General features: G+C 49.3%; 3 protein-coding genes and 4 non-coding genes across 8 annotated transcripts; all 7 read left to right on the top strand.

Annotated features, from left to right (window-relative positions):
• The first annotated feature begins 18 nt into the window (after positions 1–18).
• Positions 19–5,209, top strand: nop2 (NOP2 nucleolar protein homolog (yeast)). The gene is made up of 16 exons (XM_047030664.1): positions 19–120; positions 531–658; positions 806–848; positions 1,175–1,245; positions 1,360–1,634; positions 1,727–1,916; positions 2,181–2,380; positions 2,531–2,620; positions 2,722–2,809; positions 2,923–3,063; positions 3,163–3,302; positions 3,411–3,500; positions 3,710–3,832; positions 3,933–4,030; positions 4,135–4,271; positions 4,368–5,209. The coding sequence occupies exons 2-16, from the start codon at positions 553–555 to the stop codon at positions 4,781–4,783; spliced, it is 2,208 nt and encodes a 735-aa protein (XP_046886620.1). The 5' UTR covers positions 19–120; positions 531–552; the 3' UTR covers positions 4,784–5,209.
• A 153-nt stretch (positions 5,210–5,362) lies between these two features.
• On the top strand, positions 5,363–8,018 carry LOC124477170 (inhibitor of growth protein 4-like). 2 transcript variants are annotated; one of them, XM_047034816.1, is made up of 8 exons: positions 5,363–5,439; positions 5,830–5,901; positions 6,122–6,288; positions 6,378–6,483; positions 6,587–6,698; positions 6,819–6,963; positions 7,083–7,144; positions 7,331–8,018. In XM_047034816.1, exons 1-8 carry the CDS (start codon positions 5,403–5,405, stop codon positions 7,368–7,370), a joined length of 741 nt encoding a protein of 246 aa, XP_046890772.1. In that variant the 5' UTR covers positions 5,363–5,402; the 3' UTR covers positions 7,371–8,018. The 2 variants fall into 2 exon arrangements, with proteins under 2 accessions (XP_046890772.1, XP_046890764.1); XM_047034808.1 differs by having other exon boundaries at positions 6,378–6,492.
• Positions 8,019–8,285: 267 nt separating this feature from the next.
• ncapd2 (non-SMC condensin I complex, subunit D2) lies at positions 8,286–25,636 on the top strand. Its single transcript, XM_047034796.1, has 32 exons — positions 8,286–8,413; positions 8,769–8,888; positions 8,993–9,068; positions 9,160–9,218; positions 9,322–9,497; positions 10,010–10,155; positions 10,423–10,550; positions 10,725–10,848; positions 10,966–11,113; positions 11,251–11,448; positions 11,565–11,699; positions 11,829–11,916; positions 12,696–12,897; positions 13,077–13,195; positions 14,201–14,413; positions 14,579–14,753; positions 15,767–15,851; positions 16,101–16,237; positions 17,508–17,640; positions 17,729–17,804; positions 17,926–18,144; positions 18,871–19,025; positions 19,627–19,738; positions 19,844–19,967; positions 20,154–20,309; positions 22,470–22,647; positions 22,874–22,968; positions 23,290–23,370; positions 24,124–24,307; positions 24,754–24,913; positions 25,081–25,209; positions 25,318–25,636. The coding sequence occupies exons 2-32, from the start codon at positions 8,771–8,773 to the stop codon at positions 25,398–25,400; spliced, it is 4,212 nt and encodes a 1,403-aa protein (XP_046890752.1). The 5' UTR covers positions 8,286–8,413; positions 8,769–8,770; the 3' UTR covers positions 25,401–25,636.
• On the top strand, positions 9,594–9,913 carry LOC124483770. The gene has a single exon (XR_006957904.1). It is a non-coding gene; the product is annotated as a small nucleolar RNA U85 (small nucleolar RNA).
• On the top strand, positions 12,016–12,305 carry LOC124483796. Its single transcript, XR_006957916.1, has one exon. It is a non-coding gene; the product is annotated as a small nucleolar RNA U85 (small nucleolar RNA).
• Positions 13,419–13,738, top strand: LOC124483785. The gene has a single exon (XR_006957913.1). It is a non-coding gene; the product is annotated as a small nucleolar RNA U85 (small nucleolar RNA).
• On the top strand, positions 16,461–16,748 carry LOC124483774. The gene has a single exon (XR_006957907.1). It is a non-coding gene; the product is annotated as a small nucleolar RNA U85 (small nucleolar RNA).
• Positions 25,637–26,684: the final 1,048 nt, after the last annotated feature.

Below are 26,684 nucleotides of genomic sequence, written 5' to 3'. Positions count from 1 at the left end.
TCAAGCGCCGGAAGTCTATTATCAATTTTGCAGACGATCAACGTGTTGAGAGGAACCCCACATGTGCGAACGGTCTATCTGCGTCTATTGATAAAATAAAAGTAGACTAATATCTTAAGGGTGAGTGGTGTGATTATTTGTGTACCGTAGCTGTTTGTACGTAGATTTGAATGCATTTTATTGATGACATGCAAACCTACTGACTAACGCTACGCCATTTAAATTATGTTTAGCCAGCACGCTAAAGGTAGCTAACACTACTTTTAAGGTTTAACTTGCCATTAAACCTTTACAATAACGTTAGATAAAATTAACAGGATATTTATTCCTCTCGAGCATTACTTTTAAGTTACTGTGCATTATGAAGCCACATGTACAGTGATTTTGAAGACCTCGTGGACAGCTTTAAATGCTGCCTGCTTTGACGGACTAAACGACTGCGTTTACCAGTTTAGTTTAATGTGTTGGTAAACAACTGCCCCTACTAAAAAGTTTAAATTGTTAAGTGTTCTCATACATCTTTTCTCCAGGGTACCTTATCAGCCATCTGTCATGGGGAGAAAGTTGGATCCCACTAAATGGGTGAAGCGGGGACCAGGACGCAAGTCTAGGAAGCAGAAGGGGGCTGAGACGGAGCTGTCCAACTTTCTTCCTGAGGGTGAGAATGACATTCTGTTCCTCTTCGTAATTATGTATAATGTAAATCCTGCGTCTACCGCTTGTGCTTTACTGAGAGGATGTCTTCTGTTGTAGAACCTGGATTTTCCTTTGTATTGATTCATGAGGTTTGTGTTTTCATTTACAGAGGAGACCACACCAAAGCGACAGTCGAGCAGGGCTAGGAAACGGTAAGGATGCAGCAGGGTCAGATGGCTGAGCGGTTAGGGAGTCGGGCTATTAATCAGAAGGTTGTTGGTCCGATTCCCGGCCGTGCAAAATGATGTTGTGTCCTTGGGCAAGGCACTTTACCCTACTTGCCTTGGGGAGAATGTCCCTGTACTTACTGTAAGTCGCTCTGGATAAGAGCGTCTGCTAAATGACTAAATGTAAATGTAGTATGTAGCATGTATTACAATTAGATCGTAGATTAATTTGTCATGTTCTTCTCACCACATGCCTAACAATATGAACAATTCTTGGTCTTGAACTTTTTTTTTCCCTATTATTTTTATAGTGCTGTGAAGAGAACTCAAGTAGCCAAAAAGCCTGTCAAAGATGTCAAAGAAAAAGAGGTGGTGAAAAAAGGTAAATGAAGAAGCATGGATCATCCATTTCTGAGTATGAATAAGCCAGCCTTCCATTCTGTACTCAGCTGTCAGTGACTGAGCACTCTAACCTAACCCTTTCTCTCGTCACCAGGATTCACAGATGAGAACAGCGAGTGGCTGAAGCCTGCCACGAAAAAACGCAAGCTTGAGGAAGAAGAGGAAGACAGCGATAGCCAATGGGAGCAGGAGGAGGATGAAGATGAGGTAGAAGAGAAAACGGGACAGAAGGGGGCAAAAAAAGGCTTAAAGGTGGATGAGGAAGATGATGATGACGATGATGATGAAGAGATGGTGGATGATTACGGTGCGGCGGATGACAGCAGTGAGGGCGAGGGCGCAGGGGAAGCAGACAGCGATGGAGAGGAGGTATGTTACGTTCAATAAGTAGTTAAACCCAAGGTCTCCCTGAACATCTGTCCTGTGTTCCTTACTTATCTTTCCCCCCCATCCTCCATCAGCTGCTTCCCATCGAGCGGGCAGCCAGGAAGCAGAAGAAATTGGAAGAAGTCATGGCCGGGGAAAGTGATGAGGATGAGGATAATGAGGGGAAGGCTGGAGAAGATATGGATGAGGAGGACACCGTACAGATCAACATGGATGACATGGACAAATTCACATTACCTGGAACAGAGGAGACTGAAAAAGAAGGTACGATTATACTTTGAGCTCAGCCTTTTACGGCAGACCCAATAGATTGCAAGTTCAGATCCATTTCTGTGCATTTCTTTGTGTGTCTCTTTGTGTGTCTTTGTGTGTGTTAAATGATTGTAATTCATAAATGCATTATAGCTTAGATCAGTGTTGATATAAACGGTCTCAGAGGTGCGTCTGTACAATCAGCGATTCCTATGCCTAGTCACTCTCTAGTGTGACTGCTGTCTCTACTAACCACCGATTCTCTACTCTGTGTAGCTGTTTTGCCTTTGGATTTACAAACGATCCACCAGAGAATCAAGGACAACGTGGATGTCCTCACTCACTTCACCACCAAGAGGGAGGAGGGCAAGGACCGCTCGGAGTACATCTCCCTCCTCAAAAAGGATCTCTGCATGTACTACAGTTACAACAACTTCCTCATCGAGAAACTGATGGACATATTCCCATTGTCAGAGGTGTGTGTTTATTAGTGCTCACATCCTCTCTAAAAGGAAGACTTTATACTGCTTTTAATAACATTATATTAAAGCTTTTATTTCATGCATTTCTTGTTGTCAAATAGCTGTTGTAGTAATCTGTTTTTGATTTGTTCTGCTTCTTTGTAGCTGATTGATTTTCTAGAGGCCAATGAAATTCAGAGACCCATCACCATCAGGACAAATACACTCAAAACTAGAAGAAGGGACTTGGCTCAGGTAACTTCTTCTACCTTTTGTTGGAGAGGGACTGCATGTGCACATACAGCAGAACATCATCCGTTTGGCAGACTTGAGTCATCCGTGTTTGTCCCCAACAGGCCTTGATCAACCGAGGAGTGAATCTGGATCCTTTGGGGAAATGGTCCAAAGTAGGCCTGGTCATCTTTGATTCTGGAGTACCTATAGGTGAGTATCAGCTGTGTAATTTAGTGTGCGTGTACTGGGTCCGTGGTGTGTCTTGCTGGGTGTGCCATTCTCCCTTCTTACCTTGTTTCTTGTCTTGCGTGTGTCCACCTCAGGTGCGACACCAGAGTACCTGGCTGGTCATTACATGCTGCAGGGAGCCTCTAGTTTTCTACCCGTCATGACGCTTGCTCCCCAGGAGGGGGAGTCAGTGCTTGACATGAGCTCTGCTCCCGGAGGCAAGACCACATATATGGGTGAGTTCCACCGTGCCTCCGCGCAGAACAGCCTATCTTTATCACGCATGCTGTGTACTCATGTACTAGTGTTGTGTGTCTGCTTCCTGCTTCCTGTAGCCCAGCTGATGAGGAACACTGGGGTGATAGTGGCTAACGATGCCAACGCTGACAGACTAAAGAGTGTGGTGGGCAACATTCACCGTCTAGGCGTCACCAACTCTGTCGTCTGTAACTACGACGGCAGGCAGTTCCCAAAGGTGCGAGGAGACTCGAGGGGCAAACTGGGAGACAAAACTTGTTTTTGTAGGTTGACACCGGTCGAGTGGTTGCTAATTTCTTGTAAATATGTTTTTTTTTTCTCTCAGGTCATGGGAGGTTTTGACAGAGTCCTTCTCGATGCCCCTTGTTCTGGAACAGGAGTCATCTCCAAAGACCCTGCTGTGAAGACCAGCAAGGTACAAGTCCTACGACATCACGACACATACGTCATCATCATACATTTGAAGTCCCAGGTTTGAACTGGGACTAACAGGGAGTCAGCCTACTTCCTACTTCACCCTACTTGCCTCGGGGGGAATGTCCCTGTACTTACTGTAAGTCGCTCTGGATAAGAGCGTCTGCTAAATGACTAAATGTAACATATCTCCTGTTTGCGTCTTGTCAGGATGAAGCTGACATCCTTCGTCTAGCCCACCTTCAGAAGGAGCTGCTCCTGGCTGCTATCGACTCGGTCAACTCAGACTCGCCTACTGGAGGCTACCTGGTGTACTGCACATGCTCAATCATGGTTAGTGACCTCTTCCGTAACCAACCCTGGACCTGTAATGGTGGGGTTAGGCACAATGCATATAAATGAGCTGATTGATTAAAACGATTTGTCTCACTAGGTGGAGGAGAATGAGTGGGTAGTGGACTATGCCCTAAAGAAAAGAAATGTGAAGCTAGTTCCAACTGGACTTGACTTTGGCAAAGAAGGCTTCACAAGGTAACAGGGGCCCTGAAAAAAACCACAACGCTATTTGTGTTTGAGTTCAAAGCTGTTCCGCCTACTCCCTCCCTATGTTTTATTAATGGTAATATGTTGTTTAGGTTCAAAGAACGCCGGTTCCATCCGTCCCTCCGTCTCTCTCGACGTTTCTACCCTCACACTCAGAACATGGACGGTTTCTTTGTTGCCAAGCTGAAGAAGTTCTCGAACACGGTTCCAACCACTTCAACCGAAAAAGGTAGAGCAGTAACTTATGCCTTCTACTTTTCATTTCTATTAAAGGTAACATGTATAATACAAACTCTATAATCTTGTGCTTTTGAAATTCTTCCAGACGCAGAAGAAGAGACCGAACCTGCTCAGTCTACTGAAGTTACTCCGGCTGTCGAGGGAAAACCGTCCAATTCAGCAGTCAAAGTTAAGACAAAGAAGTCAGCTCCAGGGAAGACAGAGGTACCGCAGAAGCCCCAGGCTAACGGCAAACCGGCCAAAGCTGTTGGCAAGCAAGTCCCAGGGCCTCTCAAAAAGAAAGCCAAGAAGAATGATAGTCCAGGTGGGCCAAAAAAAGCCAAGATGGACGGAGAGACTGTGAAGGAGGTCAAGAAGACGGAGGGAAAAGCGGAGAAAAAAGACGGGAGCCGGTTTGAGAAAAAAGGAGCCAAGAAGAGGAAATCCCCTTTGAAGAAAAAGAACAGAATCGGGAAAAATAAATTTAACAAGTTGAAGAAATTGCTGAAACAAGACGATTGACAATGAACATGTATACAAAGTTGTTGACTGAGATTGAACGGCTTGAAAATTACAAGTTTATGTGAGATCTGTTCACATGGTTGTGTTCAGTAGATCCAGTATACAGAGTGTTCTGCAATGTAAGAAAATGTATTTCGTACTCTGTCCAATGGATTCTGAATGTGGTGCTACTTTCGAGGGCATGCCAGCGATATCAATGATCAGATGAACGTCAGTGATTTAAGAAGATTTAACAGCAGTGGGTCTTCTGAACTGTAATGACCCTTGTAATACCAGTCATAATTGTATTCTTCCTCAATGTGTTGTTTTTTTTCTCAAGGTGTTATTTAGTTTTGTCTGCCTTTGAAAGACATAGATGTTACAAGTCTTATAAATAATCTGGGAGTCAAAATAAATTCGGAATTGTCTTGACATTTCCATTTTCTATCTATGCTTTCACTTGGACTAATGTAATGCTTCACTGTCAGTGTGGCCCTATTAAAAAAAACTTTATTTGTCGATAAGTACAACGTCAAACGTGTGTATGCGTAATAGTTAAGAACAGATTAAAACAGAAAAAAACTCCACTAAAGAACAACATCCCTCTACACCGGAAGTTGGATTGTTTACGTCTTCCAAAATGGCGGCGGGAATGTATTTGGAACACTATCTGGACAGTGAGTTATTTTTCAAGGTTATATAGATATGAATATATAGAGGATAGCGTTCAACTCTAAAACCTATTTGTTTGCCTTATATCATCCAGACGCTTGATTGGTACATTGCAACGAGAATGCACAAATCTTATGGGTCTGACATTGCGTTGGCAAGCTGTGGCGCTAGCATGTGTCAAGTTGTCAGCTACAGCAGTCATCATTCAGCTAGACTAAATTACAAACAATTTACCCAGCTAGACTTCAAATGTTTAGGGAACTACCTGCATTTTCTCACATGACGATGGGAGGACACGTAGCCAAGAGAGAGAATACCGTCAATAATGTAATCTATTACTTCCTAATGCATACTGACTTATCTTTTAACGTTCATCATATTTTCCTTCTTACCAGGCATAGAGAATTTGCCGTTTGAATTGCAAAGAAACTTCAATTTAATGAGAGATCTTGATCAACGCACAGAAGGTGAGAAACGACAAGCAAGGGTTTGTATAGACATAAATTTCAACCAATCGCATGGTAATGTTGAACATTACCATAACACCAGAGTGGCTCAGAAAAACCCGTGCATTAAAAGACAATCGTGTCTCCATTATCATCATCATCCAGGTCTATTACACTGAAAAATGGCCTGCTGATGGTCGCACAATTTAGGGCTGTGTGTGTGTGGGTGTCTCCTGTGCAGATCTGAAGGGGCAGATTGACAACCTGGCTAAAGAGTACACTTCCAACGCGAGGACTCTCTCCTCAGAGCAGAAGCTCTCCATCCTGAGGCAGATCCAGCAATCATTCAGCAAAAGCAAAGAGTTTGGAGATGATAAAGTGCAACTGGCCATGCAAACATATGAAATGGTGAGCACAAGCTAACATTACTGACAGTCCATCCCTCTACACTTTGCAGGTCCCAGTGAATGTTTCTTACCTGGTTTTCTTTACCTCAGGTGGATAAACACATCAGGCGACTGGACACAGATCTGGCTCGGTTTGAGGCAGATCTGAAGGAGAAGCAGATTGAGAGCACGGATTATGACTCTGCCTCCAGTAAAGGCAAGAAAAGTATGTGTCAGTATTTAGCGGTCGTAGGAAACGCTGTGTCCTAAGTGATGTGTTACCGTATTAATCAGAGAGACACTTCGTTTTCACATTCTAGGCGACTCCAGGGTACAGAAAGAGAAGGTGGCTAAAACGCGATCTAAAGTGAAGAGTTCGGATGAAGACGGTAGTCCAAAGAGTGTGCAGAAGAAGGTCAAACTCCTCCAGCCGTGAGTTAATCGCATTGCTTCCGACATCAACCCATTAAAATCATCTTAACACCGTGATTTGCATGTCTTCGCGCAGTGAGGTTTCATTCTTCTTCTCTTGTTTCTTCATCCCATTGTCAGAGGGGAATTCAGCACTCCCGCTGCCAACTTCGGGAATGTCCACCCATCTGATGTACTGGACATGCCCGTTGACCCCAACGAACCCACTTACTGCCTGTGTCACCAGGTGTCCTATGGAGAGATGATAGGCTGTGACAATACAGATGTAAGTGTCTTCGGATATTTCCCCCTTCAGTGTCATGTGGTGTAAATTGACCCGTCTGTACAAACGTACAGTCAGGGGGAGGCGTCGTTCGGTTGATTGAGTTTTGATTGTCCCTGCAGTGTTCTATTGAGTGGTTCCACTTTGCTTGCGTTGGCCTGACGACCAAACCAAGAGGAAAATGGTGAGAGAATCAACTTATGTTAAATAAGTGAATTATATCAAGGGAGACAAAGGAGGTTAGAGTAGATTTTAAAAACAAAATAATTACGAGATCCTGAAAACATTATGACTTTAGATCTTCTAAAAATAAGACACTGGTACAAAAGTATGACACTTTACTCTCTTCCTTTGATCTTTTCCCACATAGGTATTGTCCTCGCTGCACCCAAGACAGAAAGAGAAAATAAGACAAATCAAAACAGGTCAGACGACTTTGGCCATCTGGGAAAGGATGAGATTAAAGTAGTCCTTTTTAACTTTTTGAAAAGTATTGAATACTGTATCATCACCTGTCTGTCTGCCAAGCTTGGTTTTCTCTATTTTATTACCATTGCCTTATGCAGTTTATGTTGCGTCTAGTGTTTATAGTTCGATTTAAATTATGATAGAAACTAGACTGATAATGGGCAATGACAGATCATTTCTTCTTATATATATATATATATATATATTTTTTTTTTACATTACTTTGTGAGCAAGAAAGACTAAATGTTGCGTATTATTTCACCTTCTTAGTTTCATTTATCCTACTGCAATAAGCTTTACACTGAATTTGACTGAGTTAAAATGTTGTTGTTTTTTGGACCATAGGTTACTATATGCTTCAATTGGGTTTAGATTCTTTTAGTTGTGTATATTCCATTATTTTGTCTAGAAGAGGAAATAAAGGCCGGAGTGTCATGTTTACAGTATTAATGTAGATTGGTTTGATGAGTGTGTGAAAGTAGGTTTGTCTGGATTTAAAGTGAGAAAATGTGTTTCAAGTGAAAATGTCACAGTAGCTGAAACATGGATAAACTGATTTATTTTATTTTTTAATACAGCTACTACCTCAATCTACTGTCTCTGGTCTGTCTTTTTGGACCAGTGCAAAGCTGATAGATTGTAGCAGGAACAATCAAACAAGTGCAAGCATTTGCTGAAAGAAAATTATCATGCTTATTTTTGAGTATCTGCTTTTAACATAATTTAGCTTTCATTTTTTACAACAAGGTGGCAACCATAGACCACAGAACATGAACGGCGGCAACTTTGTCTAACGCGAATTAGAGCAATGTGGGAGGGGCCAGTGACTACTTAGTTCCGTTGGCGCGTAGATTGTCGAAATTCAAAACCTCTTGTCCCTGAGATAGCTGAAAGACTCACGAAGTTCCGTGCCGTGCAAACATCGTCACAATATAAAACATCTGGACAGATTAAACTGTGGCTCGGAGTACGACAAAGAACACAGGTACGTTTTTTTCTTCGGCCAGTTGTAATTGCTTTAAATGTAACCGATTAAACAGCTAGCTATAACATTGTAAATTTACCGCTAGCTAGTTAGCCTAGCAAGCCTGTTCAATAGCCTCTTAGCTATCTTACTTGCCAACAACCATTGTTTGTCGTAAGTAGATTAACCGTTAGTTTGTTGAAACGAATAAGTTCATAATTCTAGTAAGTAGTCTAGCCAAGGGGTAGGTCGTGTTTGTATGTGTATATTTCGACACCATACGTGCTAACGGCGTAGTCGGAGGAACATAATTAGCTAGCTAGCTAGAGCCTGACCATTTCAAAACATGAGAAACAGCCACTTCTTTCGCCGTCAGGCATGTCGTGGGACTTCTTCGTGCCAGTATGTGTGGGTGATCTGGTAAAGACTGGAGGCACGAACCAATATGTGGTTCAGGACGTCGTCTCGCCTAAACAACTTCCCTCTCTTATCAACAGTAAGTTGCCTGTCGAATCTACAAGCAATGTTGTGCCTAAATGTTGCAGCATAATAATAACATTCTATCGCAGTTTGATTGTAACATGACTTGCGGTTACACAGGGTTCAAGGCAGCACTGAGAGGTCAGGGGCCATTATGTATCCTGGAACACTTTGACACAGGTTACAGTGTGTTGCAGTGAGTATTGTTTACATGTATTTTATGAATTGACCCCTGTGTACACAAGTGACTAAGGAAATCTCAAGCCGTACTCCTGTGCTTCTCATAGACACTGTAAAAGCGTGGACATGGTTGTGAAGGAGGACACTCTGGAGTTACTCGTTCAAGGTCAGTGTCTGCTAGAAAGGGTTCTCAGTAAAACCACCCCAAACCAGATACAGCCGTAGCTATGCAACTCAAATCTAATCAAATTCTCTCCCCCATCCTGCAGTGGTGAGTGGCCTGTCTGTCTCCCTGCCCGCCTTCCTCCTCTCCACCAGTTTCTCTGCCCAGGACCGGAAAGAGCAGCTGAATGCTGTTAAGATGGGTGTCTTCCTGCTCTGCAAGCTCACAGAGAACCTGGAGAGTGACTCCAACAGACAGAGTATCGTCACGGCACCCAGTAAGGTATGTCTGCTTGCTTACAGTGGCAGTTGTCCTAACATTCCCGAGGCCAAATTGTTCACACACCGCTATAAACAATGTACGGACTCATCTTGAATTGCCCAGTGATGAGATCATGGCAAGTATGAGCCAATCGGGCCAAGAGTTTGTGCTCTCCAGCCTCCTGATTGGTGGGTAATCTTGGCAGGGTGATGAAGGTTTGCTGCTCTGCTGTAAGGGTCCACCTATAGTTACCTGGCAGTCCCCCTCAAACCTGCCTTCCTTTAAGTCATGGGTTAAAGGCAAGAAGGAGACTGCAGACATGGTGTGTGTGTGTTTGTTTTGTGTGTTTGAGTGTTATGTATCAGTTGGCTTGGAGGCACAACTCTTTGTTGAGGGCCTTGAGGGCTGTGAGTATTCTCTTTGGTAATCTGAGGGCATTCAAAACCATCCCACTTTCCTCTAATGGCGTGTTAGTCACTAAAGGCCAACACTAACACTAATGCGACCCCGCGGTCCTTGTTTGTGTTCCCCAGGGTGGGAAGAAGGGCAAGGCTCCGGGAGAGGGGCGGCTGCAGTGGGACTCTGAGAGGGAGACGGTGCTGCTGGCTCTGATCCAGCTCTTTCAGCTGGACATCCGCTCTCTCTGGAGCCTCTCTCTGGTGGATGAGGAGTTCATCAGGTAGGTGCAGTCCTCCAGGGGAGGCGGCCGAGAGCGGCCGCTGGCTGAGCGGTTAGGGAATCGGGCTAGTAATCTGAAGGTTGCTAGTTCGATTCCCGGCTGTACCAAATGACTGTGTCCTTGGGCAAGGCATTTCACCCTACTTGCCTCGGGGGGGAATGTCCTTGTACTTACTGTACGTCGCTCTGGATAAGAGTGTCTGCTAAATGACTCAATGTTTCGAGGTGCGCGGCGCTGATCCTCTGAGCCGTTGTGTTGTCCTCTCAGCTGTGTGACGTGCTGCTGCTACAAGCTCTTGGAGAACCCCACCATCAGCCACGTGAAGAGCAAGCCCAGCCGCGACGCCATCATCCACCTCCTTGGCGTGCTCATCAAGAAGTACAACCACCTCCTGGGTCCGTTAACACACACACAGACGGGCAGGGTACTGGGGAGCACACACGACACTCGTGTGCCCGTCTGTTCCAGAGGGAGCGGTGGTTTTGCTTGGTCACGCTTGTGGACTCCACCTGGCGTGCTTTGCTGTGACACTCTGGGTCATATCTGTGTCCTCTGTCCCCACCCCACAGGGGCCAGCGTCAAGGTGATCCAGCTGCTGCAGCACTTTGAGCAGCTGGGCTCGGTGTGCGCCCAGGCTGTGTCTGTATGGAGCACAGAGTACGGCGTCAAGGCTGTCGTTGGAGAGGTCATCAGGTCGGTACGGGGTGGCCAGGGGGAGGCTCTCAACCCAGCTGAGTCGGGTTAAAACGCATCTGCTTGGTGTCCCACCCTGTTCCTGCCTCTGCTAACACGTCAGTCCTCCCTCCTCAGGGAGATTGGGCAGAAGTCGCGGGAGGAGCTGGCCAGAGAGGGGTCTGGGGTCAAAGCGTTTTCTTCCTTCCTCTCCGAGCTCAGCACCATCGTGCCTGATGTCATGATCCCCAACGTCAGTGTGTTGATCACACACCTGGAGGGAGAGGTACACACACACACACACACACCCTGACACAATACTCATACATCAAGGCATGTGCATGCATGTAGTCGAAACGAAAACATCTACTGATAGCGGGGGACCCAAGGTGACAGCAGCCGTCCTCTGTTCCGCTGTCTCAGAGCCCCAGCATGCGTGTGGCAGTGTGTGAGGTGCTGGGAGAGATCCTCGTCCGGGTCCTGAGCGGCGACGGCCTGGACGAGTCGGGCAAAGCCGACCGCGACCGCTTCATGGACACGATACAGGAACACCTCCACGACACCAACTCCCACGTCAGGGCACGCGTGCTGCAGGTGTACGCGCGTGTCGTCAACAGCAAGGTGAGCTCCGCGGGTACCTGCGACCCGGTGTGCGAGCGCGTCAAACACCTAGACTTGTACGTGCTGGTGGGATCCATACCCCTACGTGATGTTGTGTGTGTGGTCGGGCCTGGAAGGCGTTGCCCCTGTGCAGGTACAGTGAGGTGATGGGGCTGGCCGTGGGGCGGCTGATGGACAAATCCATCAACGTGGTCAAGAGTGCCATCCAGCTCTTAGCAGCCTTCATCGCCCACAACCCTTACAGCTGCAAGGTAACTCTCTCACACACACACACACACACACTTTCAGAGACTTCACTTGTCCCAATGGAACAGTCACCCCTTTGACAGTAAAATGCCATGTGTGGCGCTTTTCGTTAACTGAGTGTGTCTAATGTGCAGTTGAGCAGTGCTGACCTGAAGAAACCCCTGGAAAAGGAGACTGCTAAACTCAAAGAGATGACCGAGAAACTGCAGGGGCAGGCGCCTGGTGAGATCACTCATCCCCTCTCTGCCCCCACCCTCCATCTTGCTCTCCCCAACAACAGAATTAGGAAGAACATGATCTGTGTTTCTGTGCTGCTCATTGGCCCCGTGATGAGACCAAGGCGAATGCAAGCCAACTGAATGAGTGTGCTGGGGTCTCCCTCTCTTTGATTGGCTGGTAATCTTGGCAGTGCAGCGGAGATTTGCTGCTCTGCTGTAAGGGCCCGCCTACAGTGACTTAGCTCCGCCCACAGTGTTCCATCTGGAAGGAAACGGGGAAAACACCGGGAGGATGCTAACAGTGTGTGTGTGTGTGTGTCCAAGGGAGGGAGTCACCCCAGCTCACCTCAGTAACTCAGTTGGCCATGAGCTATTTCTACTTGTCTGAGGGCTACTCATTTTCTAAACTTTCAATCAACTCACCTGTCAAAACCACACCATATACGATTGTTAAACAAAACATCACAGTGGTTATCATACACGACCAGACCACGCCTCTTATTGTGCTGACTCCCCCACACCCCATCACACCTGGAAGGCTGTCCCAGCAGGTGGTGTTCAGGGGGTTCAGCAGCACTAGCTGTGACTGCCTCTCTCCTGTCTGTGACTGCCTCTCTCCTGTCTGTGACCGCCTCTCTCCTGTCTGTGACTGCCTCTCTCCTGTCTGTGACCGCCTCTCTCCTGTGTGCTGCCTCTCTCCTGTGTGCTGCCTCTCTCCTGTCTGTGACCGCCTCTCTCCTGTCTGTGACCGCCTCTCTCCTGTGCTGCCTCTCTCCTGAGCAGTGGCCGTGATCCGAGCCTCGGAGCTGTGGGCCGCCATGGAGCCAGAGCTGCTCGTCACCGCCCGGGCCGTGCTGGAGCCGTCCTCCGAGAGGGAGGAAGAGGAGGAGGAGGAGGAGGAGAGGGAGGAGGAGGTGCAGGAGGACCAGGATGACAGAGCGACAGCCTTGCAGATTGCCCAGTTCCTCCGCGTCAACAAGTACAGGTGGGGTGAACACACAGGTTACCTTGTCAGCCCGAGTAGCCTCATTAACACAGGCCCTCTTTTAGACTACAGACAGACAACCCGGGTCTGAACTGAGAACAGAGAGAGTTGCTTTTGTTTGTGATGGTACCGTGGCATTGCCGGGCAGTGATGTTAAGGTGTTTGTGTTTTTCCCTCAGGAACGCGGTGCGTCTGTGTGTGAGAGCTCACAGTCTGTTCCCAGAGTCTCCCCTGTTTTCCTCTCTGGCTCATGTGTCCACCGAGACTGTGATGGAGACCCTGGCTCTGCTCTTCAAAGGTACACCACCATCTCACTCACCCCCCCCTGGCTGCTTCCATGCCCTTACAGAACGCCCTCCTTAACAAGGAGCTTTCAAGTCACGCTTAAAAGCTGTAGAGGATGTGGAGTGCAACAGTTACATTCACTTAGAGGAAATTCAAAGTTAGATTCACGTCATTATTGAACTTGGGTCCGTGTAAGGCTTTTCTTTGTTGGGGGAAAAAGAGATGTGTGTTTGAATGCCCAGTGATGAGGTCATGGCAAGTATGAGCCAATCGGGCCAAGAGTTTGTGCTCTCCAGCCTCCTGATTGGTGGGTAATCTTGGCAGGGTGATGAAGGTTTGCTGCTCTGCTGTAAGGGTCCACCTATAGTTACCTGGCAGTCCCCCTCAAACCTGCCTTCCTTTAAGTCATGGGTTAAAGGCAAGAAGGAGACTGCAGACATGGTGTGTGTGTGTTTGTTTTGTGTGTTTGAGTGTTATGTATCAGTTGGCTTGGAGGCACAACTCTTTGTTGAGGGCCTTGAGGGCTGTGAGTATTCTCTTTGGTAATCTGAGGGCATTCAAAACCATCCCACCCTCTGATCCAGACTGTGTGCGTTCAGCAGGGTACATTGCACTGTGTGTGTGTGTGTGGGGGGGGGGGGGGGGGGGTTAGTGATAGATGGTGGAGGAACTGGAGTGGCAGAAACATCTTAGGTGTGGAGATACAGGAAGTGCACATGACCTGACCTTGCACTAAGAGCCTCGAAAGTAGAAGCATGAGTTAAAAGTGGAACACTTAACATGAAGCTGTTCCACACAGTTCATTAGAGGTTGATTAGGGCTAATTTACCTGTCAGTCTGTCGGCGTTGGCACTGCAGGCCCCTTTTAACAGGTTATATAGGAAGAGGGGTGTTTTTGATGACCTATGAGGGTTTAGTAGTTTCTGATTGGATTCAGGCGCTAGAACTAGCATTTGCATTTTAGAACCAGGCATGTACTCACCCAGAGCATGTGTCTTATGTCGCCCTCCGCCTGAAGGCCCAGATGTGGACACGTCCGAGCAGCCCCAGAGCCTGCCCCCCACCCCCCAGAAGGAGGGGGCCCAGGAAGGAGAGAGGGAAGGGGCGGAGGGGGAGCTGAAGAAACAGGAGATGTTGGTGCAGTACCTGCGGGACACAGAGAGCTTCTCCCTGCAGGTGGAGAAGGCCATCGCTGTCATCAACACAATGCTGTACTGGAAAACCACAACAGGTAGGCATGTCTACAAGTCGCCCTGGGTGGACATGACATGTGACAGGCAACCATCCGAGCACTGCAGAAAATAAGAAAGAGCATCTAAATCGGCAACAAAAACAAAATCAGTTTTAAGGGGAATGCTGTCCGACTGGTCATGGGTGTGCTTGTGGTGTGCCTCAGTGGTTCAGGAGGCGGTGGAGTTCTGTGTGACCGTGTGTGAGTTCAGCGTGGCCAACTCTCTAACGGGCGTGAGGAAGATGCTGCCGCTCGTCTGGTCCACCGACGCCGCCATCAAAGACGCCGTGGTGCAGGCCTACCGACGCCTCTACCTCAACCCCCAGGGAGACTCCACCAGGTGGGTCTGCACAGCACAGCGTGCCCGCCCTGACAAGCCCCCCCTCCCCTCTCTCAGAGCACTGTTTAACCATCAACTCCTTTAAAATCCATCCTTCATATTCCCCCGGAAAATCCTTCATGTTACTCATGATTAACCATTAACCGACAATATGAATATTTGCTGGTTAATACGAGCAGTTAAAGTGTTGCCAATTTAGCGACAATTTCGCTAGATTTAGCAACTTTTCACCTTCCCTAGTGACAAAGTTGTATCTAGCGACAAATGTAATGACTCTGCTACTTTGTCAATCTCAACAACAAAAAAATTGCGCAGCTGCAAAACAACAGTGATTGAACTGCCGTGTTGTTTTAGCCGCCAATCATGTAGGTACAGCCAGCGCTCTGGTGTTCAATGTTCTCGTTTTGGTCATCTATCATTTTTGTATTTTGTTTTATATTGATGCGTGTATATATACAATCCTAGTTATGTAGTGATTCACTAGCCTGCAAACGAGATGGCTCATAAAAAAAACATATGGGTGTATAAATGTGAAGCCGAGTAAATTCAATATTATTTCCACGTCTTCCAGTGTGATCCCAGGACAGAAAACGCCACTCTCTCATGTTCTTCTGATTGCACACATATCACAAAAAACCCTCATCAACTCTCAAGAAGACTATCAAACAAGTCTCTGATGCATCCCAGCAGCTCTGGAACACTTCAGGACCTTCAAAGCCCTTTCGTCTCTGTGAACATACACCTTTTAGATTGGGCCCTACTATCTTCTCGGTTTCGACAGTATCAAAGCCTTTTCACCGAAAAGATTTTGTCTTGCGAGCAAATTAATCTTGGCACCAGCCTTCTCTCTTCGAGCCCAGGCCCAGTGGAAAGCTAACTCTCCATCAGGACTTGAGGGGGCCAATCACACCACTCCCAGGCACTACTGAAAATGGGTTTTGGTGATACTGCCTGGGCCTCGAGAATAGCTTTTCTGTCACCCTCACCGTCTGTCTGTCTGTGGTCTCCCGCAGGGCCAAGGCCCAGACTCTGGTGGACAGTCTGTCTGAGCTGATGGTGGACGCTCCCCTGGGGACTGTGCAGTGTCTGGAGGAGATAGTGAGTCTCTACTCGTTATCAAACCTGCCCGCTCATCCACACCCCCTCAAGCACAAACTCTCACATTTTTTGTATATATAATTACTTTTTTACACTGAAAATACTGTCCAAGATATTAGTGGTTAGGTAAGGAAGCTTCTTATCTAGATAACGTTGAAATCACTTGGGGTTTGGAGGATGGTGGGTTCCAGAGGGGGTTCCAGATGTGACAGCCAGCAAGAGGTGACCGTGCTGGTCATGTGTCCTCAGGTCCAGGAGTTCTTCAGCGGCGGCAGTGTCCTGCAGTCCACCGTGGTGCAGGTTCTGTGGGAGAGGTTCACCGGGAAGCGAGAGGCCTCTGGTCTTCACAGGCGAGCGGCGGTGCTTCTGCTGGGCATGGCTGCACGGTACGAGCACGCACGCATGCACACACACTTCCAAGGCCCAACCTGCTCCGGGAGATCTACCTGTCGGTTTTGACTGCAAACCTGGTTGTAGCAAACAGGATTCATCTTGTCAAGCGGCTAATTATTAATATGAGGTGTCCTGGATTAGGGTTGGAAGGAAAACACACACCACTACATCGCCTTCTGACTGACACATGCACACTGCAACATGCATCATTCCCATGCCCCGTGATGAGACCAAGGCGAATGCGAGCCAACTGAATGAGTGTGTTGGGGTCTCCCTCTCTTTGATTGGCTGGTAATCTTGGCAGTGCAGCGGAGATTTGCTGCTCTGCTGTAAGGGCCCGCCTACAGTGACTTAGCTCCGCCCACAGTGTTCCATCTGGAAAGAAACGGGGAAAACACCGGGAGGATGCTAACAGTGTTTGTGTGTGTGTCCAAGGGAGGGAGTCACCCCAGCTCACCTCAGTAACTCAGTTGGCCATGAGCTATTTCTACTTGTCTGAGGGCTACTCATTTACTAAAATTTCTCAACTTGACTCACCTGTCAAAACCACATTAAGTGCAGACTTTCTACCCCCCACACACACACACACACATCAACTCGACGTTTAATTGAGGTCTACCTTTCAGCCGACGGGCTTTGTTTCAGCCATGAGACAATGCCTCTCCTCTCCCCAGCCCTCATTAGCGACTGAATAGGCTCATCGTCCCAGCTGCTCGTCATTGGAAGCTGAAGTCACGACCAGATAAATCTGGGCTCCTTGCCAGCGTTTTTCAGTGAATGTGTGTTTTAACCCCGCCTTCCCTCAGTCTCCTTCAAAGCCATTGCTGGGAAGAGAAGGGAAAGAGAAAAGGAGTGAGAGAGAGGGAGCAGAGTTGGACAATCTATCTCTGCAGTCCACCCCCACACCCTTCCCCAGCCCGCCTCCTCCCTTCCTCCACCACCCGGCACTCCCTAGCCTGTTGAACCCTCTCCGTGCTGCTCACCCGGCCTCCCACGCACCTGTTCCGGGAGTGGGGTGGTGACTGGGGAGGGCAGGGCACGGTCTGCCAGCGCTCACACCGAGCAGCTTCGACCTCCACGTCCAACTGCACCACCCCCCACCCCCCCTCCTGTGTGTGCTTCTGTGCACTTGGATAAAGTGCCACGACATGTTTCAAACATCTGTGGGAGAAGTAGCACCAGAAATTCTTTTAAGTGCACATATGTAGATGGGGAGCTTTGCTTTTACAGACAGTCTAACGTGTGTGTGTGTGTGACCCACAGGGCTGAGAAGGAGGTGGTTCTCAGTAACCTGGACACACTGTGCTCGGTGGCCCTGGGAGAAAAGGTGACTGAAGACTTCCTACTGGCCAGAGATACAGTCATCACCATCTCCAGCATCACTGACCATGTCCGGGTATGGACACACACACACGCACGCACTCTTACGTAGACGTTTGTGGCTGCGCTGTGTTTGTGACCGTACGCTTTGACTCTGCTCACAGCAATCCAAGGGAGCGCCGTTCAGACTGCCTCAGGATCATCAGCTGTTTTCCTGCCTCACCCAGGCTGTCGCAGAAGGTACACACACACACACACAGTTGTTAGTAATATTAGTTTGGGCTTCCTGATGTGAAGCCTGAGTGGTTTGGGTGGTGTTTCCTCGGCCCCTCGCTGGCTGACCCCCCCCCGCCCCCTGCAGGTGTGGTGATGACTGACCCTCACTGGCAGAGCTTCATGGAGCAGGCCGTACGGCTGCTCTACTTCCTGTCCGAGTCCCCCGACCAGCTCTGTTCCCGCCTCCTCCAGCGCTCCGCACGCCTCCTATTGGACCAGATCGCGGAGGGCGGGGAGACGAACAAGGACGTCGGCCAACTGCAGGGCGGCTCTCAGGATTCCCAGGAAGATCAGGGTGAACAAGGTGGGATGTCGCTTTTCGGAGTGCAAACGAATACCTCAGCAGAAAGTCTCCCACCCCCCCCCCCCCCCCCCCCCCCCCCCCCCTCTCGTTTTCATCCGTTCTCTTTTCCATCCCTGTTTGGTCACAGCTTCAGTGTCTCTATCGTAGTGTGTCTCTGTCCTGGTGTGTCTCTGTCCTGGTGTGTCTCTGTCCTGGTGTGTCTCTGTCCTCATCTGTCCTGGTGTGTCTCTGTCCTGGTGTGTCTCTGTCCCACAGTGAGCTGTGTGTCCCTGGCCCAGCTGTTGTCTCTGTCCTGGTGTGTCTCTGTCCTCATCTGTCCTGGCGTGTCTCTGTCCCACAGTGAGCTGTGTGTACCTGGCCCAGCTGCTGTCTCTGTCCTGGTGTGTCTCTGTCCTCATCTGTCCTGGCGTGTCTCTGTCCCACAGTGAGCCGTTTCCCTGGCCCAGCTGTTGTCTCTGTCCTCATCTGTCCTGGTGTGTCTCTGTCCTCATCTGTCCTGGTGTGTCTCTGTCCTCATCTGTCCTGGTGTGTCTCTGTCCTGGCGTGTCTCTGTCCCACAGTGAGCTGTTTCCCTGGCCCAGCTGTTGTCTCTGTCCTGGTGTGTCTCTGTCCTCATCTGTCCTGGTGTGTCTCTGTCCTGGTGTGTCTCTGTCCCACAGTGAGCAGTTTCCCTGGCCCAGCTGTTGTCTCTGTCCTCATCTGTCCTGGTGTGTCTCTGTCCCACAGTGAGCTGTGTGTCCCTGGCCCAGCTGCTGTCTCTGAGTGGCAGCGTGGCCTTCTGGCAGGTGTCCCACCTGGAGCGCAGCGTGAGCGCAGAGCTGCGGCGCAGACGAGGAGAGAGGGAGGAGAGGGAGGAGAAGGGCTCCTCCAGCAAGACCAAGGTCAGTGTGGCCTGAGGAACAGAGACCTGGCTCGTGTTCACACGATGCCAAGCAGACCACCGTGTTTCCCATACATCGATTTATGCACAATTGTTTTACTTTGCTTTGGGTAAAAGCATCTGCTACTTGAGTGTAACGTGACCACGAGCCCCGATCATCCAGTGTCGTTTAAGGTGATTCATCAGTAGCGCCGGTACTCGCGTACACTTCAACTGTGATTAGCGTGACACTGAACAATTGTGTTCAAATTGAGTTGTTCTTCAGACGTGACATTTGGCGCCCCGTAGCGGAGGGTTATTAACCTGCCAATCAGGACGCAGTTTCCCTCAGTGGGAGGGCCTTAATGAGTCCTGTTCTGTTCGCAGGAGAAGGAGATTGACGGGTGGTGTTGACTCTCACCCATCGGGGGTTTGTCATTCCTTCTCCTCAAGCTTCCTTGGTCCTTCAAAATAAAAGTTCAGAGAAGTTGTCGTATAGTTGATCTGTCGTGATCCAGGCTTGGGATCACTAGTAAGGTTTGAGCTTTGACACGATAAGCTGCCTTCGGTCCATATGTGCATCCTAGCAGTGCATGTGTCTGACGTGGGCGTTACCTCGACAGCAAGCGGCCAATGAGAGTGCCGTGGAGGAGGAGTTAGGGCTGATGGGCGCCTCGGCCGAGGACACAGAGGCGGAGCTTATCCGGAAGATCTGCGAGACCGAGCTGTTGGCCGGTGAGACGCCTTCTGCTGTCATGTCTCCTGATGGATCTCAGTGCTCCCTCACGGTGATCCTAACCCCCGTGCGTGCGTGTGTGTGTGTGTGTGTGTGTGTCTCAGAGGAGGGGCTGCTGTGTGTGTTCCTGCCCCTGCTGGTGAAGGTGTGCAGCTTCCCAGGGCGGTACTCCCACCCCCAGCTCACCACCGCTGCCTGCCTGGCTCTGTCCCAGTACATGATGATCAGGTGAGATGATCACTGTCCTCTTGTCTCGTGTGTGTAACCCCCATCTGCCCTGGAGACTCTGGTCAGACCCTCAATCGAGTCAGTATGTGTGACCTGTCTGCCTGTGCCAGCCCCTCAGTGTGTGTGTGACCTGTTTGCCTGTGCCAGCCCCTCAGTGTGTGTGTGTGACCTGTCTGCCTGTGCCAGCCCCTCAGTGTGTGAGGAGCATGTACGACTGCTGTTCACCGTGCTGGAGCGCTCCTCCCTGCCTGTCGTCAGGGCCAACGCCATCATCGCCCTGGGAGACCTCACCGTCCGCTTCCCCAACATTCTGGAGCCATGGACGCAGAACCTATACGCCAGGTTAGTCTCTCTCTGTGTGTCTCTGTCTCACTCACACTGTCTCTCTCTCTCTCTCACTCACACTCTCTCTCTCTCTCTCACACTCTCTCTCTCACTCTGTCTGTCTCTCACACTCTCTCTCTCACACTGTCTCTCACTTTCACTCTCTGTCTCTCTCTCACACACACTCTCTGTCTCTCTCTCACACTCTCACTTTCACTCTCTGTCTCTGTGTCTCACTCACTTTTACTGTCTCTCTTTCTCTCACACTCTCACTTTCACTCTCTGTCTCTGTGTCTCACTCACTTTCACTGTCTCTCTTTCATACACACACACAGAAAACTTTACTATACTCCTTGACTTGGTTCCACACACACACACTTGTTGTGACAGAACCGCGTCTGTTGACGACATTCCTGCAGGAGAAGGCTGTGGGTGCCATCAAGTCTTGTTGTTGTGATGGAAGAGCAGACAAGACAAACCTAATCAACCTGCTGTGAGGGTTTAGCCCCAGCTCTATCCAATCACATCCCTTCACCACTTCCATGACAGGCTGTCCCCTTCGTCCCAGCCGCCCCCTGACTGACTGAATCACTGACTGATCTCCAGAGTTTTCTTAGCCTGTAAAGTTCCACCGCTGTTATACTGCTCCCTTAAACTGAAAGGTTGTGAAGAGGTGTGTTTAGTCGGTGGGGGTTCTCCATGGCATGTGGGTTTAAGGTATGTTCTGCCCTCCCTTTCTCCTTTAAACGAACAAAGATCTAGTCTGTGATCTGTCTGAGGCCCTCTCGCATCCCTCGGCATTCTGACCCCCCCCCCCCCCCCCCCCCCACGCCGTTGCCCTAGCAACCCGATGGAGCCCGTCGAGCTCTGTAATGCGCCGCGACACCGCCCTGCGCAGTTCCCGCTGCGTGATTGCTAGTGTGTGTGCACCTTCCTGCCAGGGGTGATGGAGTCCACAACCAAAGAGGTGGGGTAATTACACTGGGGGAGAGAGGGAGGTGAAGGTACTCCTGATACTCTTGTCTCTCGCCCTCAGGGGTGGGGGGGGGGGGGGGTGGTCATTGTAAAGAACCTAGCATTGATTGCATGGTTGTTCCACCTACGTGGAGACGCGGTCTGAAAGCGTCGCCTCTTCCTGAGAACCACACGTCAGTTTCCCTCCCTGCTGCTCCTGACTGAGTCAGGTGGCTGAGCGGGTAGAGCATCGGGCTAGTAATCTGAAGGTTGCCAGTTCGATTCCCGGCCGGTGCACATGACGTTGTGTCCTTGGGCAAGGCACTTCACCCTACATGCCTCAGGGAGAATGTCCATGTACTTACTCACACTCACTAAAGTCGCTCTGGAAAGTCACGACTAAGTCGCTCTAGATAAGAGCGTCTGCTAAATGTAAATGCTCCACCCTCTCTTAGACAGATTCTGTTGGGGTTCATTATGATGGTCAGTCGTCCCTTTGGCACAAGGTGTGTTGGTGTGAAGCAAACAGGCGTTAATTCTCTGTCTTTGTGGGATGAATTCCCTTTTTAGTTTGTACTCATTAAGGACTTCAAGGTGTTCTCTAATGTTGAAACACGCCGCCCTTCATAGTCCTGCAGGGCCCCGATAAGGGTTTTAACAAGTCATGACTAGTATTCCTTCTGTTAGGTGTGATTGTGTGAAGCTGTGTCTTCAGGCTTTACTCTGGATTATTGGCAAGCTGTCAAAACGCACACACACGACCCCAAGTCACGATCCGCCACTGGAATACATACATTTTATTAGCAGTTTCAGTTGGGTCAAAGTGGCAGAATCAGAAATATTTTTATTTTTTAAATAATAATAATAAAAGGCCTCCTTAGCCTTTTAAATGCAGAAAAATCCCTGGACTCATCGTGTCTTTTTTTAATTTATTTTTTACTTTTGATTGTTCTTCTACAGGTACAGTCCCGCACTTTTTGTGGTTCATGTTGTTTTAATTTGTTACTTATATAACTGCATGCTCTTATGGGTCTTCCCTTTTGGCACTTGTTTAGTTTTTCACAATGTATGCTTCATGTTTTGGCTGCTTGCAATGTTTGGGACTACCTCGTTGTTATGATCAGTGACCTATGCTCTTTTGTAAAGCTCTCTCTTGGAAGTCGCTTTGGATAAAAGTGTCTGCTAAATGCATAAATGTGAATGTGTCTCCCCCGCCCCGCCCAGACTGAGCGACGAGAACCCGTCAGTGCGCCAGACGGCCGTGACGGTGCTGACCCAGCTGGTGTTGAAGGACGTCCTGAAGGTCAAAGGTCAGGTGAGCGAGGTGGCCGCCCTGCTCCTGGACCCAGAGACTCACATCGCCAGCCTCGCCCTCAACTTCTTCAACGAGCTAGCCTCCAAGGTACACACACACACATCCCACCGTCGCACGTCAGGAACAAGTGTGTGAAGTCTGCTGGTGTCTTTAGCTCTCCTTGCAATGTCAGGCAGATGTCCTGGGCTAGCATCAAGGTCTGATGCATATATTAGTCAGTACATCCAAGCTGTATGCAGTCAGGGAAACGCCCTGCCCCCCCCCCTGATGTCCCGCTCTGACCACGCCCCACTCTGACCACACCCTCCCCCAGGACAACGCCATCTACAACCTGCTGCCGGACATCATCAGCCGGCTGTCAGATCCAGAGAGAGGCATGAACGAGGTGGACTTCCACACCATCATGAAGTGAGTGAGCCTGCGTGGGGGGGGGGGGGGGGTGGGGGGGGGGGGTTGTAATGTAATTCTAGCCATGAGCATCCTCTGTGATAATCCAATAGAGATACTTGACCTTTTGAAAGGGTGTGTTCCGTGTGTGTGAGCGTGTGTGGCCCAGCGTGCGTGAGCTCTCCCAGCCTGGATCCTCCCTGTGGATGACTTGGCATGCAGGGTCCACGTCGTGACATTGGTCTGCCCCCGGCTGGGAGGCGTGCTGAGTGAGATGGGAGTGTGACGGTGCTGGTGCACGGGGAGCTGGGGCTCATTGTTGTCCTGCTTCCCGCCTCTCAGGCAGCTGTTCTCCTACATCACCAAGGAGAGACAGACAGAGTCCCTGGTGGAGAAACTGTGTCAGCGCTTCAGGACCGCCAAGTAAGCCAAGCTCTGTGTCTCTCTACCTCTGTCTCTCCCTCCCTCTCTGTGTGTCCCTCTCTCTACCTCTGTCTCTCCCTCCCTCTCTGTGTGTCCCTCTCTCTACCTCTGTCTCTCCCTCCCTCTCTGTGTGTCCCTCTCTCTACCTCTGTCTCTCCCTCCCTCTCTGTGTGTCCCTCTCTCTACCTCTGTCTCTCCCTCCCTCTCTGTGTGTCCCTCTCTACCTCTCTCTCTCCCTCCCTTGGTGCCCTCTCTCTCTGGGTCCCTGTGCTCTGGGCCCTGTGCTCTGGGGCCCTGTGCTCTGTGGGAACATTGTGTGGGAGAGTAGAAAAGTAGAACAAATACTTGAATACTAGAGAAATTTATCAAAGCAATGGATGAAAATACAAATGTAATTTATAAAAATGGCATAAAATGTATGATCATTGGAGGAATATTCATCTAAAATTAAGTTTCTGTCTACGTTCTCACTCCATCTTTCTGTCCTCCACGCTCCTCTCTGAAGACGCTTTTGTCAGTTCCTCTGAGTTTCTAGTCTGTCTGCCCTGTGATGCTGGCAGTGAGGGCTGAGTCACAGAGTAAGGGCAGATTATACATCAGACTGGAAGAACCCGGCTGAGCACGGCCACTAGAATGAGATTATCCAAATGCCAGGTCAAAAACACAACCAAAAAGACAGCAATTGGCAAACAACCCAAAAAACAGTCATTTAGTCCTCACCCCCCCCCCCCTCTCTCCCCCCCTCTCCTCCAGGACGGAGCGTCAGTGGTGTGACCTGGCCATGTCCCTGTCCCTGCTGGCCATGTGTGAGCGGGGCCTGAAGAGGCTCCAGGAGTGTTGGGAGTGCTACAGTGACAAGCTGACTGAGCCGGGCGTCTTCCAGCCTCTGCTGTCCATCACCGCTAAGCTGCGCCGCGGAGCCAAGCCCCTGCTCAGGGTACCCACCACCACCTCTACAACGCCCTTAATTCCACTTCCATAAACACTGATTTGGGGCTAAGAAGGGCAGAAGGGTACACGTGTCGTAGGCCGCCGTGCTATTGTCAAACTTACTGTTGATTTTCAAACAAAATAAACATTTTGAAGACGACACGTCAGTGTGGAGTGCCAAGCATCATGGTCAGATCCGTGAGCAGTGAGATGAGGCTGTGTTACCCTGAGTCTGATGACGTTAACATTTAGCAGACGCTCTGATCCAGAGCCACTTACAGTAAGTACAGGGACATTCCCCCCCGAGGCAAGTAGGGTGAAGTGCCTTGCCCAAGGACACAACGTCATTTTGCACGGCGGGGAATCGATCCGGCAACTTTCGGATTACTAGCCCGACTCCCTCACCGCTCAATCACCTGACTCCCCATGATGACCCCCCCCCCCCCCCTCTAGGCCCAGGTGGAGGAGTTTGAGAAGAGGCTCACGGCAGTGCACACACGCGGGCTGGAGAACGTGGAGAGCCCCGAGATGGAGGAGAGCCGCAGAGAAGGAGGCGACAACACCATCTCACGCACCCCCCTGCCGGCCAGGGGGCGGGGGCGGACCAAGAGGGGTCAGTGCACTCACACACACACACACCCCTGCTGGCCAGGGAGGGGGGGGGTCGGGCCAAGAGGGATCCGTGTACTCACACACAACGTAAACACAAATTATTTTTGTTTTATCTTATTTTTGTTGTGTTTTTGTTGACCTATAGTCTCTAATTGAATTTGCTCCCAGGTCAATCAAAGCCCTCTGTGTCCAGTCACAATGATGATAGTGAGTTTGTTACACCCAAACCAAGCCGCAAATCCTCCAGGAAAGCAGTCATTATCTTCAGCAGTGACGAAGAGGAGGAGGAGGAAGAGGGTGAGTCAGCATGTTGATGATGAACATCTGAGTTCAGACTTAAAAATCATAAATCATATTTTTTCCTAAACTGTTCTGTTTTTTTTCCCTTTTTCAACAACCAATCAGATGCTGTCATGGCGGAGAGCGAGACCCCCAAGGTGACCACTCCCATTGGTCGAGCATCCCGACGCACTCGCCTCAGACACTGAGCTCTCCTTCACCTTTCCTATTCTAGTCTCCGTTTCTTATTCTGTTTTTATCTTGCGCTCTTTCTTTTTTTAAACGTAGCGTTTCCAGTGTTTGATATCCATGTCAGGGTCTTTTTATTCTTTTAATATTTTATCTTTTTTTGTATATTTTAAACGTTGCTGTAGCTATCACTCAGATGAGTACTTAAAGCCATGGAGCTGCATCGAGACATTTTAATAAACTGGTTTGATGTGAACCCCATGGCCCATCTGTGCTTTCTGTCTACTCGCTGGCCAACTGAAAGCATGCATATGTTAGCTAAATCACAGTGAATTCAACAGATGGGAGTGTGTGGCTGTTAAGTGTGTGTGTGTGTGAGTGATCATTTCCAGTAGACACAGATTTATACCCTCATTATAGGGAGTGCTGAATGCCCCTTGGTATTACATGTTTGTACAGTGGAGTGTGTTTGTGTGCGTTGGGGTTTACAGACCGCCACAGCTTGGCCCGGCAGGCTCGTACCTCTCTGCTCACCCTCTTCATCCTGCATGTCACTTTCAGTATCATTTCACAACGCTTGTTTTTGGCTGCAGCGTTCTGCTCCTCGCTAAAAAAAAAACTTGTACATTTCAGGAAGGTCTTGACACAAACTAAAACTGATGCTCGTAAGTTTTCTCTTTGCTGGTTTTATCTTGTGTCCTCTGCTCCTCCATCCACTGGGTCTCTCCTCCTCCTCTTCTGTGCTGCATCTTCTCCCCCCCCCCCCCTCCATCCCTCACTTCTTTTCCCTGCATTGACATCACCAGGCATTTCATCTCCCCCCACCGCTCCCTCCTCTTCTCTTTTGTTGCTAATCTCTCTCGCCCACTCCCTCACCCACACACTCCTCCTCTCTCCTCTCCTAAAAGACAAGTGTGTATCTGTCGTTGAGTTATGTAACGGATAAACGACACCTTTCTGGCTTTCGTCGGAAGTTTGCTTCGCGAAACCTCACGCGCACGACAACGTACGCTGCGGCGTGCGACTGATGGCGAAGGTGTGTCGTGTTTGGTTCACCCGCGTGTGCAAGCCTCTGTGTGGCGTGAGTTGGAAAGAGTCGTGCTTGCTGGTGGTGTTGCAGAAAGACTGCAGGGAAGACAGAAGGCAGATGGCACTGACAGACTGTAACTCAGCCAACTGAGAGAAGTTGGTCCAAACACACACAGGGGGAAGAGGGCACCCCTATATTACACACAGTAGACTCGAGGGAGAACAGCCAGTACACAATATTACGAGGGAGCAGCCACTACTAATACAAAAGACGG

This window comes from Hypomesus transpacificus, chromosome 2 (genome assembly GCF_021917145.1).
Source record: "Hypomesus transpacificus isolate Combined female chromosome 2, fHypTra1, whole genome shotgun sequence".
NCBI lineage: Eukaryota > Metazoa > Chordata > Actinopteri > Osmeriformes > Osmeridae > Hypomesus > Hypomesus transpacificus.
Note: the sequence above shows the minus strand (reverse complement) of the source record. Positions and strands in the feature narration are given on the sequence as shown.